The following is a 16,795-nucleotide window of genomic DNA, read 5'->3' as shown; positions in this document are numbered from 1 at the left end:
TGGTCTTCGATATTGGGCTCGTGACCCAGTAGGTAAGTAATTTGTATGCAGGTTTATTAACAATCTTAGGCAGGTTCCTATTGGTGATAGCTTTCTTCACTTTCTTTGGTAATTATATCTTGCTTCATTCTTCCTTATTTCCTTCTTGTTTTTAGTTTTACTTCTCTGTAACATGCTACTAACATTGGAGTTTATGTGTAGGTCTTGTCAGCTTTCGGTTTAGTGCACAAGATTGTTGCATTTCAGAAGGTTGCTGATTTTCAGGTGAAGATTTGATGAAGAATTTGCTTATTTTTCGTTCAGCAGGTTGAACTTTCACCTTTGCCTATGACACGCTTAACTAACATATTTCTTTCGCATCTGGTTCTTTAATTTGTTTATTCAGTCTTCCGTGTTCCTCCCCACCTAAGTTTTGTCCATTGCTTCAAATTCCGTCCTTGCCGATTGTTGTGATTTTCCCTTGTAATATTTTTTGCTTCCGCTGTTGCGCTGGATGTTCATGATGCTTCTGCAACAAGGTTTTGTTTGAGTATTCTGCTGCACAGAGGTTAATTTAGATTATGTGTAAATGCATTGGTGTTCTTTTTTACTTTATGCATTTACTGGGCATTGTCACTGCGCCTTGCGCGGTGCCTAATACTAGTATATATATATATATATATATATATATATATATATATAAATTATATATAATCAACGATATACTCGAATTGGGAGACAAGATATAAAAATCGAAAACTATGTTTTAATAGCTTCCAAAAATTAGGGCCGCCTTCCATTTTGGGTTGAATTTGAGATCTTTAGTATGCAGTTTTATTGTTTAGGATTTATTCGTTTACATATATTTATTAATAGACATCTTTTTTTTTAAATATGCATTCTCATAAATTTTAATACAACTACATTTACAGTATTAACTAAAAATCTTCAAAGCTATATATTGAACGGTTGGCCTAATGTGGGTTAGAGCTGAACGTACACATGAATTTTCAAATAATTTAATTTATTTTATTTTACTTTTTTCATTAAAAGAAAAGCTAACAAGAAGAAAATAAAGTTTTCCAAGACACAAGAAAAAAAGTGAAATACTTAAATTTATTGAAATTGGCAAACAATGATAAATTAGATCACATTCATATAAATCTAGATGTTCACATTAATCCAATTTCTTCCGGGGCCACTTGTTTGCCGGGACAACGTTTGGAGCGACAAAACGACAGTGACATATGCCGTGGAGGCATACACCCTTACCTTCAAGGCATGCGTATCGTCGTTGACAATATTCTGTGGTCGTACATGTTTTCGGAGGGTGTCTTGTGGTTGGGGCGATTTCTTCTGCTGACACTGTTTTATAAACAAACCAAAATCTATTACATTCAAAGAGGTATATATATATATATATATATATATATACATATATATATCCAAGAACTGTAGTGTTAATTAGATAGAATTAAGTCAATAAGCAAATTCAGACATGAAAAAAAAAACGAGTTGAGAGTTGAGTCTAACCGATGGAAATAAGCGAAAGGATGACCAAGAAAATAATCATTGTTTTAGAAGCCATCATATGACGAGAAACTGAGTTTTTGGCTAACATAGTCATTCCGATCGAGGCACGCATGCATTTATAGAGGAATTCTCGATCTGGTATTCGATTATTTCAGTGATATTTGGAATTTTATCAATTTGAAGATTACGGTCATCTGTATAAGGTCAAAATAAATTTAATTCTCGTAATTTCATCTTATGCCAATATGATTTCGTTGAATATTTTGGATTTTGAAAATTATTTCCTTCCAACTTTCACCATAATTATCGATCATATTTCATAAATAATCACAGATTGGGTAGCTCTACACATTATATATAGTGAATCAAATTACATATATAGCAGAATGATCGGATTCTTATCGATCATATTTCATAAATAATCATAGATTGGATATATATATATATTATATATAGTGAATTAAATTACACAGCGGAATGATCTGATCGGATTCACTCAATTTTAATTAATTAACTCGATCTCGCATTTATAATTAATATGAACACGTTTCCTTTTTACCAATATGGAAAAATGTAACAAGTCAACGCAAAAGAAATGGATTGATCAATTTTTTTTGTGTATATATATATATTGCATTATAACAAGATGCTGCTGTGCATAATCAACATTCATCAGATTCATGGCATTGTACGTGAAACCCTTGTGGAATAATAATATATTTCTTGTGCTGCCCACAAAATTATCAAAATTATTATTAATAATTGAGATATTTTGTTTGATTTCTTTGAGTGATGAAATTACAATTACTAGTAAGAATAACAAAGTTGATAATGTTGGTGGTGGAATAACTGCTGATTTGATCCATGGAGACTCTCCTCTTTCCCCTTTCTACGATCCCTCGTTAACGCCATTTGAGCGTGTGAGAAACTCGTTTCGTCACTCTCTCGCTCGTCGTCGTTCAATTAGGTCAAATAATTCAAAATTGTCATCACCGGAGGCATTTCTCACTCACATTTCAGGGTTTTACCTAATGAAATTAAGGGTTGGGAATCCACCGGTGGACTTAATGGGAATTGCCGACACGGGGAGCGATCTGACGTGGACACAATGCGCCCCTTGCTCCCGTTGCTACAAGCAAAAAACTCCAATTTTCGATCCCAAGAAAAGCAAAACCTATTCAACCGTATCATGTAAATCACAACAATGCCAAACGTTGAGATTCGAGAATCCATCTTGCGACAATACAACAAATGGCTGTCTCTACGAAACAATTTATGGCGGCGGGACCCACAGCTCCGGAGACCTAGCAACGGAAACATTCTTATTCGATTCAAATTTGCCGTTTTCTAAGGTCGCGTTTGGCTGTGGTCACAACAACTTTGTTGGGGAAGGTTTGGGAACATCCTCTGGGATAGTCGGCCTTGGTGGGGGACCGGTGTCGATAATCAGACAGTTAAAGAAATATTATTCAATCGACGCCAAAATCTCGTATTGTTTGCCGCATCCTAATTCCAACGTGTCGAGTAAGATAAATTTCGGGAGCAACGCAGTTGTTTCGGGGCCTAGAGTAATGTCAACACCCTTAGTGAAGAGGGAGCATGATACATTCCACTATGTTACTTTCGAGGGAATTAGTATCGGAAATAACAAGTTGGCGTTCAAATCCAAAAAAACAGTAACGGTGGAAGAGGGGAATATGTTTATCGACACCGGCAGCACGTATACGTTCTTGTCGGATCAATTTTATTTTAAATTCCTATTTGCATTGGAGAAAGCACTAAATGGTACTCCTACGGCTAATCCAGAAGGAGGCTTCGAAGTATGCTACGAAAAACCCGTAAACGGAAAATTCAATTCTCCGACAATAACGGCACATTTTAGAGGGGGCGTTGACTTGGTCTTGTCGCCGGAGGGCATCTTTGTGGAGGCGAATAAAGGAGTGGTTTGTTTGGCTATTTTGCCAAGTTATTCAACTGATTTGTTGGTTTTTGGAAATCTACAGCAGATGAATTATCTGATAGGAATTGATCTTGAGAATCAAAAGGTTGATTTCTTGCCGACTAATGATTGCACCAACCCCAATTAGTTACTCAAAACAATGTCATGTTTGACAAGATATGTAATCTTTAATATTTTCATCATATATTTTATGTTATAATTTTATCATCAAATTATAGTTCTATATAGATTCCCATTTCTATTATTTTTTATAAAAAAAATATTTAAGCTCTTTGATCTACGATTCGTTACGATTTACAATTTGTAAAATAAACAAAACAATTCTCGATTTGATTTATTAATTAACAACATTGTGTCTGTAATTAGTGAAACATTTTTTTTTTAAAAGGGAGTTTAAGACACTATTTGATTGCCCTAATTTAGCTGCTTAATAGACAATTTTTTTTTTTTTTTTGCTTAAAGGAGGATAGTACAGATTCCCCAATTCCCCTCCCGGTATTTCGAATTTACGACCAAATGGTCCTAGGTGCAAGGTGCTTGCTTACCAAAAGGCTACCTTGTCTTGACCTTAATAGACAAAATTGTTGATTCGGTAAGGAGCTTGATGATTCAAGGCATTTGGTGATGATATCTGAACGAGTCCAAATGACTCTTAACCAATGTCTTGAAAATTGGACTGGACCGGCCAGTCCGACCGATTTGACTAGGAACCGGCCCGACCGATTTAACCAGGACCCGATCCGGTCTTATCCAACCCGGAAAACCGAAAAGACCAAAAACCCGGGTCACTTGCTTACCAACCGGACGAACCATGGTTGAACCTCCAAAAACCGGATTTTATAGAAAAAGGAGAGATATATAAAAAGTATTTTGCTTCTCTGGAAATTATTTAACAGCTATATGCATGTATGAGGCGGTGAGATATATGTATTAGGGTTAGAGTAAAAATTCACTAATTTATAGACAAAGTATTTTTTTTTTGGGTAATGGCAAATAGGCCCATGACAAGGGCACTTAATTAAAAGAGGGACATCCAATTTTTTTGTCTTTCAAATAAATCCAACCCATTCAAACTTATTTACAAATAAGGAAAATGCTTTCATATATACCAAAATTACCCCCAATTCAATGAAACTCAATTCAACTCCAATTTCATGATTTACACCACAATTTAGCCCAATTTCATCAATTAACCAATTTTAACCATAATTTCAATTTTGATCCCAATTTTAATCCTAATTCTTATCAATTCCACCCATAATGCTCTAACTTCCTTAATATTACACATTGACCCCGGATTTAAACAAATATATCACATTAACCCCCAAAAAATTTTTTTTGCAGAAAATAATTTTTTTTCTGAAATATTTTTTTTTCCGGCCAGATTCCGCCGGAGACCGCCGGTTTCCGGCGTTGACTTTTTTTTTTTTATAATTTTGTTTTTTCTTAAAAAAAATATTTTAATTAATTTTACTGTCTTGGTTGCTAAATTACTGTCTCCGTCAGCTATTTAACTGTCGGAGACAGTAATTTAACTGTTAATTGACTTTTTTTTTTTCTTCAAATTTTTTTTAATAAATATTACTGTATTCGTTGCTAAATTACTGTCTCCAGCAGTTATTTAACTGTCGGAGACAGTAATTTAACTGTTAATTGACTTTTTTTTTTATATAATTTTGTTTTTTCTTAAAAAAAATATTTTAATTAATATTACTGTCTTGGCTGCTAAATTACTGTCTCCGGCGCTATTTAACTGTCGGAGACAGTAATTTAACTATTAATTGACTTTTTTTCATTTTTTTTTTCTTTAAAAAAAATATTTTATTTAATAGTACTGCCTTAGATGCTAAATTACTGTCTTCAACAGTAATTTAACTGTCTTAGACAATAATATTAATAATATTACTGTTCGAAAAAATAATATTCATAATATTACTGTACCAAACAGTAATATTACTGTATGAGACAGTAATTTAGTAGCTAAAACAGTAATAGTAATTAAAATATTTTTTTTCTAAGAAAAACATTTCAAGAAAAAAAAAAAAAAAAAAAGTCAACGCCGGAGACCGGCGGTCAACGCCGGAATCTGGCCGGAAAAAAAAATTTCTGAAAAAAAATTATTTTCTGAAAAAAAAAAGTTTTGGGGGTTAATGTGATATATTTGTTTAAATCCGGGGTCAATGTGTAATATTAAGGAAGTAAGAGCATAATGGGTGGAATTGATAAGAATTACATTATTGAGGGTATTTTAGACTAAAGACATGGGGATGGGCTTAATTGAGAGACTGTTTTTTTGTGGACTAAAATGCATTTAAGTCCCATGTGATGGGCCTTTTTGCCATTTGCCCTTTTTTTTTTGTCTTATTACTTATTAGTGGATTGTTCTTTACTTTCTTTAATGAAAATTAGTTATTTATTTAGAGCGGTGTTATTTCCACCTTCAAAGTATCTCAATTCACCACTAAAGATTATAAAATGTTATAAATAACCCCTGCAATTTATAATCCACCATCCTTCCTTATATTCACTTAATCTTGTATGTTCTAAGTAATTTCTATTTTATTTTATTTTTTTATTTTTTATTTTCTTTTTCCAACGAAATATTTATTACAAGATATTTAAACTTCCATATCATATAATCTATAGTCTACAGATTATGTAATTCTTTTTTTAGGAAACGAAATTATAACCAAACTGGTCAATTCAGGAGGAAGTTCAGGACCTTCCGTACAAGCAATCTTAATTTCTATCTAAATAAAAAACGTGAATTCCTACTCGTTTTACCTTCGAAAATGTTTTATCTAACGAAAGTATTATTCACTTAAGGTGGAGAGGGTTCGAGTGAAGATAGTGGAGAATTTTTAATAAATATTTTAGTTTAGTGATGTTGGTTTATAAATTTAAAAAAATATAGGTGAAAGAAGAAAAAATGGATAAAATAAGAAATATATTTAATTTGATGGTGAAATAAGATTGTTTTAAGGATGGAAATCGCACGTCTCTTGACTTTTGGTTCGGAATTTGTGGATAATGTGCTTTATTTTATCTAGAATTTATGTTTGCTAAATTTCTAAAATATATAAATTTTATTTTATTTTCTTTGTGTTTCATGCTTATTATTAATGAACAATGAATTTAATTAAAGTCTTTAGGTTGATATTTAATGATGACTATATTCTTTAGATATATTTTTGTTTAACTATAATTATTTTAAAATTATATAATAATTAAAAAATAAATAAATAAATAAATAAATAAATTGGTTGAATTGAGGTTGAGTCGGTTCAATCCTAACTATTAACCGTTCAAGCCAAAAATAGGTGCTGACCAAATCGGTCCATGATCTGAATGAGATTTGGACATATATATCCTTAATAAATTCATACATTCCAAGCAATCACCCCTGTTTATTCTACTTGCACGATAAATTTTCTTCCCAAATTCTTCAAATTATATTTCATATCTTCAAATTATTTTCGTTTACTTTTAGCTATTTTATTTTAGAACGTTTCCTTTTTTTTTAGCATTTATATTTCAAATTGTATTATAATTATGCTAAATACTTGAAACTTAGTACACAGAAAGGTGTTTGATGTCCACTATTCTTTTATAATTTACTAATTAAGTTAGTCGTGCAAAAAGAAATACATTTATACATATATATTTCTGATAATTTAATTAACAATTTTTTTTTATTCCACCAAGTTTATAACAATAAAATAACATTATTCAGATATTATTGATCATCAGCTATTAAATGAGTTTAATCTAATATTCAGTATTCAGACACAACTCTTAGAGAATTAAAAAAAAAAAAGTCATGCACAACTGCACCATGGGTAGTCTATTTGATATTTAATTCAAATTATCCCTAAATAAAATGAACGTTATTTAACATTATGGTAATTGTTATTATTATTTTATTTTTTTCTTCAGATTTTCATTGTTGGTGTAGAATCTACACTCTCAAGACTTCCTTTCAATCCCAACTCTTTTGACCGTCGGAAAAATCGAATGCTGGTCCTTCGCCGGAGAAGATGAATTCGACGAACGGAAAATTTAATATATATAGAGAGAGAAAGTGTTTGGAAGAGAGTATAAAGTGTTTTCATTGATGTTAAATTGTGTGCTTAATCGGACTTGTTACAAGACTTTATATAGGAAGATCTCTCTAATTGGTTCCTAGTTTAACTCGCCTTAATTAGGTCGAGATTTACATTGATTGATCTATTACGAATACTAATTTTCATACTTTCCTTATCTATTTAGGAAAAGATATCTCCGAGTCTTCTGTTCTTAATGACTCTCGTTCAGCTCGCCACCTGCTCTGTTGATTTCTCTCTGGCACGTTAGGATGAGCTGGCGAGCTCGTTAACCGCGAACTTCTAAAGGGAACTTATCTTTGATGGCGTATTGGGTTGGTGGGCCAACAAATTTCTTTCGGCCCATACATTTATCTTTATACTGTTTAATAAGCTCAATATGGAGAGTTTGGCTCAAACTTGCCAAACTGATCTCATCATCCATCCTAAACAACTTCCAGTAAATTTCGGGCCAGGCATAATTAGGTCGTTGATGATGCTAAAATGTAGCTCACCTAGGGTGGTGTAGAAAATGAACTGGGAGAGCAAAGCAAATCAGTAGCTTGACAACTTGATGATCCTGAGGTACCTGCGATCATAGAACACATGAACTAAGCCGGGGGTTGATCCGGCAGAAACCCCTCCGACGCTCAAGTCAGACGTGCTGATCATAGAAATAGTCCAGAGAATACGTATTATAGTATTGTTTAGTTAATAGGACGTACCTTATGGAATGAGTTCAAATGTGTATTTATAGCTTAGTTGAGATTGTCGGGCCCAAACCTTACTTGAAGGTGATTGGGCCTCGGTGATAGTGGTCTTCGATATTGGGCTCGTGACCCAGTAGGTAAGTAATTTGTATGCAGGTTTATTAACAATCTTAGGCAGGTTCCTATTGGTGATAGCTTTCTTCACTTTCTTTGGTAATTATATCTTGCTTCATTCTTCCTTATTTCCTTCTTGTTTTTAGTTTTACTTCTCTGTAACATGCTACTAACATTGGAGTTTATGTGTAGGTCTTGTCAGCTTTCGGTTTAGTGCACAAGATTGTTGCATTTCAGAAGGTTGCTGATTTTCAGGTGAAGATTTGATGAAGAATTTGCTTATTTTTCGTTCAGCAGGTTGAACTTTCACCTTTGCCTATGACACGCTTAACTAACATATTTCTTTCGCATCTGGTTCTTTAATTTGTTTATTCAGTCTTCCGTGTTCCTCCCCACCTAAGTTTTGTCCATTGCTTCAAATTCCGTCCTTGCCGATTGTTGTGATTTTCCCTTGTAATATTTTTTGCTTCCGCTGTTGCGCTGGATGTTCATGATGCTTCTGCAACAAGGTTTTGTTTGAGTATTCTGCTGCACAGAGGTTAATTTAGATTATGTGTAAATGCATTGGTGTTCTTTTTTACTTTATGCATTTACTGGGCATTGTCACTGCGCCTTGCGCGGTGCCTAATACTAGTATATATATATATATATATATATATATATATATATATATATATATAAATTATATATAATCAACGATATACTCGAATTGGGAGACAAGATATAAAAATCGAAAACTATGTTTTAATAGCTTCCAAAAATTAGGGCCGCCTTCCATTTTGGGTTGAATTTGAGATCTTTAGTATGCAGTTTTATTGTTTAGGATTTATTCGTTTACATATATTTATTAATAGACATCTTTTTTTTTAAATATGCATTCTCATAAATTTTAATACAACTACATTTACAGTATTAACTAAAAATCTTCAAAGCTATATATTGAACGGTTGGCCTAATGTGGGTTAGAGCTGAACGTACACATGAATTTTCAAATAATTTAATTTATTTTATTTTACTTTTTTCATTAAAAGAAAAGCTAACAAGAAGAAAATAAAGTTTTCCAAGACACAAGAAAAAAAGTGAAATACTTAAATTTATTGAAATTGGCAAACAATGATAAATTAGATCACATTCATATAAATCTAGATGTTCACATTAATCCAATTTCTTCCGGGGCCACTTGTTTGCCGGGACAACGTTTGGAGCGACAAAACGACAGTGACATATGCCGTGGAGGCATACACCCTTACCTTCAAGGCATGCGTATCGTCGTTGACAATATTCTGTGGTCGTACATGTTTTCGGAGGGTGTCTTGTGGTTGGGGCGATTTCTTCTGCTGACACTGTTTTATAAACAAACCAAAATCTATTACATTCAAAGAGGTATATATATATATATATATATATATATACATATATATATCCAAGAACTGTAGTGTTAATTAGATAGAATTAAGTCAATAAGCAAATTCAGACATGAAAAAAAAAACGAGTTGAGAGTTGAGTCTAACCGATGGAAATAAGCGAAAGGATGACCAAGAAAATAATCATTGTTTTAGAAGCCATCATATGACGAGAAACTGAGTTTTTGGCTAACATAGTCATTCCGATCGAGGCACGCATGCATTTATAGAGGAATTCTCGATCTGGTATTCGATTATTTCAGTGATATTTGGAATTTTATCAATTTGAAGATTACGGTCATCTGTATAAGGTCAAAATAAATTTAATTCTCGTAATTTCATCTTATGCCAATATGATTTCGTTGAATATTTTGGATTTTGAAAATTATTTCCTTCCAACTTTCACCATAATTATCGATCATATTTCATAAATAATCACAGATTGGGTAGCTCTACACATTATATATAGTGAATCAAATTACATATATAGCAGAATGATCGGATTCTTATCGATCATATTTCATAAATAATCATAGATTGGATATATATATATTATATATAGTGAATTAAATTACACAGCGGAATGATCTGATCGGATTCACTCAATTTTAATTAATTAACTCGATCTCGCATTTATAATTAATATGAACACGTTTCCTTTTTACCAATATGGAAAAATGTAACAAGTCAACGCAAAAGAAATGGATTGATCAATTTTTTATGTGTATATAAATTTGCAGTGCAACAAGCTGTGCTGTGCATAATCAACATTCATCAGATTCATGGCATTGTACGTGAAACCCTTGTTGAATAATAATATATTTCTTGTGCTGCCCACAAAATTATCAAAATTATTATTATTAATTTTGATATTTTGTTTGATTTCTTTGAGTGATGAAATTACAATTACTAGTAAGAATAACAAAGTTGATAATGTTGGTGGTGGAATAACTGCTGATTTGATCCATGGAGACTCTCCTCTTTCCCCTTTCTACGATCCCTCGTTAACGCCATTTGAGCGTGTGAGAAACTCGTTTCGTCACTCTCTCGCTCGTCGTCGTTCAATTAGGTCAAATAATTCAAAATTGTCATCACCGGAGGCATTTCTCACTCACATTTCAGGGTTTTACCTAATGAAATTAAGGGTTGGGAATCCACCGGTGGACTTAATGGGAATTGCCGACACGGGGAGCGATCTGACGTGGACACAATGCGCCCCTTGCTCCCGTTGCTACAAGCAAAAAACTCCAATCTTCGATCCCAAGAAAAGCAAAACCTATTCAACCGTATCATGTAAATCACAACAATGCCAAACGTTGAGATTCGAGAATCCATCTTGCGACAATACAACAAATGGCTGTCTCTACGAAACAATTTATGGCGGCGGGACCCACAGCTCCGGAGACCTAGCAACGGAAACATTCTTATTCGATTCAAATTTGCCGTTTTCTAAGGTCGCGTTTGGCTGTGGTCACAACAACTTTGTTGGGGAAGGTTTGGGAACATCCTCTGGGATAGTCGGCCTTGGTGGGGGACCGGTGTCGATAATCAGACAGTTAAAGAAATATTATTCAATCGACGCCAAAATCTCGTATTGTTTGCCGCATCCTAATTCCAACGTGTCGAGTAAGATAAATTTCGGGAGCAACGCAGTTGTTTCGGGGCCTAGAGTAATGTCAACACCCTTAGTGAAGAGGGAGCATGATACATTCCACTATGTTACTTTCGAGGGAATTAGTATCGGAAATAACAAGTTGGCGTTCAAATCCAAAAAAACAGTAACGGTGGAAGAGGGGAATATGTTTATCGACACCGGCAGCACGTATACGTTCTTGTCGGATCAATTTTATTTTAAATTCCTATTTGCATTGGAGAAAGCACTAAATGGTACTCCTACGGCTAATCCAGAAGGAGGCTTCGAAGTATGCTACGAAAAACCCGTAAACGGAAAATTCAATTCTCCGACAATAACGGCACATTTTAGAGGGGGCGTTGACTTGGTCTTGTCGCCGGAGGGCATCTTTGTGGAGGCGAATAAAGGAGTGGTTTGTTTGGCTATTTTGCCAAGTTATTCAACTGATTTGTTGGTTTTTGGAAATCTACAGCAGATGAATTATCTGATAGGAATTGATCTTGAGAATCAAAAGGTTGATTTCTTGCCGACTAATGATTGCACCAACCCCAATTAGTTACTCAAAACAATGTCATGTTTGACAAGATATGTAATCTTTAATATTTTCATCATATATTTTATGTTATAATTTTATCATCAAATTATAGTTCTATATAGATTCCCATTTCTATTATTTTTTATAAAAAAAATATTTAAGCTCTTTGATCTACGATTCGTTACGATTTACAATTTGTAAAATAAACAAAACAATTCTCGATTTGATTTATTAATTAACAACATTGTGTCTGTAATTAGTGAAACATTTTTTTTTTAAAAGGGAGTTTAAGACACTATTTGATTGCCCTAATTTAGCTGCTTAATAGACAATTTTTTTTTTTTTTTTGCTTAAAGGAGGATAGTACAGATTCCCCAATTCCCCTCCCGGTATTTCGAATTTACGACCAAATGGTCCTAGGTGCAAGGTGCTTGCTTACCAAAAGGCTACCTTGTCTTGACCTTAATAGACAAAATTGTTGATTCGGTAAGGAGCTTGATGATTCAAGGCATTTGGTGATGATATCTGAACGAGTCCAAATGACTCTTAACCAATGTCTTGAAAATTGGACTGGACCGGCCAGTCCGACCGATTTGACTAGGAACCGGCCCGACCGATTTAACCAGGACCCGATCCGGTCTTATCCAACCCGGAAAACCGAAAAGACCAAAAACCCGGGTCACTTGCTTACCAACCGGACGAACCATGGTTGAACCTCCAAAAACCGGATTTTATAGAAAAAGGAGAGATATATAAAAAGTATTTTGCTTCTCTGGAAATTATTTAACAGCTATATGCATGTATGAGGCGGTGAGATATATGTATTAGGGTTAGAGTAAAAATTCACTAATTTATAGACAAAGTATTTTTTTTTTGGGTAATGGCAAATAGGCCCATGACAAGGGCACTTAATTAAAAGAGGGACATCCAATTTTTTTGTCTTTCAAATAAATCCAACCCATTCAAACTTATTTACAAATAAGGAAAATGCTTTCATATATACCAAAATTACCCCCAATTCAATGAAACTCAATTCAACTCCAATTTCATGATTTACACCACAATTTAGCCCAATTTCATCAATTAACCAATTTTAACCATAATTTCAATTTTGATCCCAATTTTAATCCTAATTCTTATCAATTCCACCCATAATGCTCTAACTTCCTTAATATTACACATTGACCCCGGATTTAAACAAATATATCACATTAACCCCCAAAAAATTTTTTTTGCAGAAAATAATTTTTTTTCTGAAATATTTTTTTTCCGGCCAGATTCCGCCGGAGACCGCCGGTTTCCGGCGTTGACTTTTTTTTTTTTATAATTTTGTTTTTTCTTAAAAAAAATATTTTAATTAATTTTACTGTCTTGGTTGCTAAATTACTGTCTCCGTCAGCTATTTAACTGTCGGAGACAGTAATTTAACTGTTAATTGACTTTTTTTTTTTCTTCAAATTTTTTTTAATAAATATTACTGTATTCGTTGCTAAATTACTGTCTCCAGCAGTTATTTAACTGTCGGAGACAGTAATTTAACTGTTAATTGACTTTTTTTTTTATATAATTTTGTTTTTTCTTAAAAAAAATATTTTAATTAATATTACTGTCTTGGCTGCTAAATTACTGTCTCCGGCGCTATTTAACTGTCGGAGACAGTAATTTAACTATTAATTGACTTTTTTTCATTTTTTTTTTCTTTAAAAAAAATATTTTATTTAATAGTAATGCCTTAGATGCTAAATTACTGTCTTCAACAGTAATTTAACTGTCTTAGACAATAATATTAATAATATTACTGTTCGAAAAAATAATATTCATAATATTACTGTACCAAACAGTAATATTACTGTATGAGACAGTAATTTAGTAGCTAAAACAGTAATAGTAATTAAAATATTTTTTTTCTAAGAAAAACATTTCAAGAAAAAAAAAAAAAAAAAGTCAACGCCGGAGACCGGCGGTCAACGCCGGAATCTGGCCGGAAAAAAAAATTTCTGAAAAAAAATTATTTTCTGAAAAAAAAAAGTTTTGGGGGTTAATGTGATATATTTGTTTAAATCCGGGGTCAATGTGTAATATTAAGGAAGTAAGAGCATAATGGGTGGAATTGATAAGAATTACATTATTGAGGGTATTTTAGACTAAAGACATGGGGATGGGCTTAATTGAGAGACTGTTTTTTTGTGGACTAAAATGCATTTAAGTCCCATGTGATGAGCCTTTTTGCCATTTGCCCTTTTTTTTTTTGTCTTATTACTTATTAGTGGATTGTTCTTTACTTTCTTTAATGAAAATTAGTTATTTATTTAGAGCGGTGTTATTTCCACCTTCAAAGTATCTCAATTCACCACTAAAGATTATAAAATGTTATAAATAACCCCTGCAATTTATAATCCACCATCCTTCCTTATATTCACTTAATCTTGTATGTTCTAAGTAATTTCTATTTTATTTTATTTTTTTATTTTTTATTTTCTTTTTCCAACGAAATATTTATTACAAGATATTTAAACTTCCATATCATATAATCTATAGTCTACAGATTATGTAATTCTTTTTTTAGGAAACGAAATTATAACCAAACTGGTCAATTCAGGAGGAAGTTCAGGACCTTCCGTACAAGCAATCTTAATTTCTATCTAAATAAAAAACGTGAATTCCTACTCGTTTTACCTTCGAAAATGTTTTATCTAACGAAAGTATTATTCACTTAAGGTGGAGAGGGTTCGAGTGAAGATAGTGGAGAATTTTTAATAAATATTTTAGTTTAGTGATGTTGGTTTATAAATTTAAAAAAATATAGGTGAAAGAAGAAAAAATGGATAAAATAAGAAATATATTTAATTTGATGGTGAAATAAGATTGTTTTAAGGATGGAAATCGCACGTCTCTTGACTTTTGGTTCGGAATTTGTGGATAATGTGCTTTATTTTATCTAGAATTTATGTTTGCTAAATTTCTAAAATATATAAATTTTATTTTATTTTCTTTGTGTTTCATGCTTATTATTAATGAACAATGAATTTAATTAAAGTCTTTAGGTTGATATTTAATGATGACTATATTCTTTAGATATATTTTTGTTTAACTATAATTATTTTAAAATTATATAATAATTAAAAAATAAATAAATAAATAAATAAATCGGTTGAATTGAGGTTGAGTCGGTTCAATCCTAACTATTAACCGTTCAAGCCAAAAATAGGTGCTGACCAAATCGGTCCATGATCTGAATGAGATTTGGACATATATATCCTTAATAAATTCATACATTCCAAGCAATCACCCCTGTTTATTCTACTTGCACGATAAATTTTCTTCCCAAATTCTTCAAATTATATTTCATATCTTCAAATTATTTTCGTTTACTTTTAGCTATTTTATTTTAGAACGTTTCCTTTTTTTTTAGCATTTATATTTCAAATTGTATTATAATTATGCTAAATACTTGAAACTTAGTACACAGAAAGGTGTTTGATGTCCACTATTCTTTTATAATTTACTAATTAAGTTAGTCGTGCAAAAAGAAATACATTTATACATATATATTTCTGATAATTTAATTAACAATTTTTTTTATTCCACCAAGTTTATAACAATAAAATAACATTATTCAGATATTATTGATCATCAGCTATTAAATGAGTTTAATCTAATATTCAGTATTCAGACACAACTCTTAGAGAATTAAAAAAAAAAAAGTCATGCACAACTGCACCATGGGTAGTCTATTTGATATTTAATTCAAATTATCCCTAAATAAAATGAACGTTATTTAACATTATGGTAATTGTTATTATTATTTTATTTTTTTCTTCAGATTTTCATTGTTGGTGTAGAATCTACACTCTCAAGACTTCCTTTCAATCCCAACTCTTTTGACCGTCGGAAAAATCGAATGCTGGTCCTTCGCCGGAGAAGATGAATTCGACGAACGGAAAATTTAATATATATAGAGAGAGAAAGTGTTTGGAAGAGAGTATAAAGTGTTTTCATTGATGTTAAATTGTGTGCTTAATCGGACTTGTTACAAGACTTTATATAGGAAGATCTCTCTAATTGGTTCCTAGTTTAACTCGCCTTAATTAGGTCGAGATTTACATTGATTGATCTATTACGAATACTAATTTTCATACTTTCCTTATCTATTTAGGAAAAGATATCTCCGAGTCTTCTGTTCTTAATGACTCTCGTTCAGCTCGCCACCTGCTCTGTTGATTTCTCTCTGGCACGTTAGGATGAGCTGGCGAGCTCGTTAACCGCGAACTTCTAAAGGGAACTTATCTTTGATGGCGTATTGGGTTGGTGGGCCAACAAATTTCTTTCGGCCCATACATTTATCTTTATACTGTTTAATAAGCTCAATATGGAGAGTTTGGCTCAAACTTGCCAAACTGATCTCATCATCCATCCTAAACAACTTCCAGTAAATTTCGGGCCAGGCATAATTAGGTCGTTGATGATGCTAAAATGTAGCTCACCTAGGGTGGTGTAGAAAATGAACTGGGAGAGCAAAGCAAATCAGTAGCTTGACAACTTGATGATCCTGAGGTACCTGCGATCATAGAACACATGAACTAAGCCGGGGGTTGATCCGGCAGAAACCCCTCCGACGCTCAAGTCAGACGTGCTGATCATAGAAATAGTCCAGAGAATACGTATTATAGTATTGTTCAGTTAATAGGACGTACCTTATGGAATGAGTTCAAATGTGTATTTATAGCTTAGTTGAGATTGTCGGGCCCAAACCTTACTTGAAGGTGATTGGGCCTCGGTGATAGTGGTCTTCGATATTGGGCTCGTGACCCAGTAGGTAAGTAATTTGTATGCAGGTTTATTAACA

The 16,795-nt window shown here is 32.7% G+C and overlaps 1 protein-coding gene, 3 long non-coding RNA genes and 1 pseudogene across 4 annotated transcripts; 3 read left to right on the top strand and 2 right to left on the bottom strand.

Annotated features, from left to right (window-relative positions):
- Nucleotides 1–1,052: 1,052 nt before the first annotated feature.
- LOC148772659 (uncharacterized) lies at nt 1,053–1,652 on the bottom strand. Its single transcript, XR_016032322.1, has 2 exons — nt 1,513–1,652; nt 1,053–1,344 (listed from the first exon to the last, which is right to left on the bottom strand). It is a non-coding gene; the product is annotated as an uncharacterized LOC148772659 (long non-coding RNA).
- A 927-nt stretch (nt 1,653–2,579) lies between these two features.
- Nucleotides 2,580–3,599, top strand: LOC148772658 (aspartic proteinase CDR1 pseudogene; annotated as a pseudogene).
- Nucleotides 3,600–8,431: 4,832 nt separating this feature from the next.
- On the top strand, nt 8,432–8,963 carry LOC148772657 (uncharacterized). Its single transcript, XR_016032321.1, has 2 exons — nt 8,432–8,477; nt 8,571–8,963. It is a non-coding gene; the product is annotated as an uncharacterized LOC148772657 (long non-coding RNA).
- Nucleotides 8,964–9,429: 466 nt separating this feature from the next.
- On the bottom strand, nt 9,430–10,029 carry LOC148772656 (uncharacterized). Its single transcript, XR_016032319.1, has 2 exons — nt 9,890–10,029; nt 9,430–9,721 (listed from the first exon to the last, which is right to left on the bottom strand). It is a non-coding gene; the product is annotated as an uncharacterized LOC148772656 (long non-coding RNA).
- Nucleotides 10,030–10,556: 527 nt separating this feature from the next.
- On the top strand, nt 10,557–12,096 carry LOC105956165 (aspartic proteinase CDR1). The gene has a single exon (XM_012980004.2). It carries the CDS (start codon nt 10,564–10,566, stop codon nt 11,968–11,970), a length of 1,407 nt encoding a protein of 468 aa, XP_012835458.2. The 5' UTR covers nt 10,557–10,563; the 3' UTR covers nt 11,971–12,096.
- Nucleotides 12,097–16,795: the final 4,699 nt, after the last annotated feature.

The sequence above is a fragment of the Erythranthe guttata genome, chromosome 1 (assembly GCF_056151865.1).
Source record: "Erythranthe guttata isolate IM_541 chromosome 1, IM_541, whole genome shotgun sequence".
Taxonomy (NCBI): domain Eukaryota; kingdom Viridiplantae; phylum Streptophyta; class Magnoliopsida; order Lamiales; family Phrymaceae; genus Erythranthe; species Erythranthe guttata.
The sequence above is the reverse complement of the archived record's forward strand: the minus strand, read 5'-3'. Positions and strand labels throughout refer to the sequence as shown.

Excerpts from the sequence above, each read along its gene's own strand:
- LOC105956165 (XM_012980004.2), top strand. The coding sequence starts at position 10,564 with ATGGCATTGTACGTGAAACCCTTGTTGAATAATAATATATTTCTTGTG.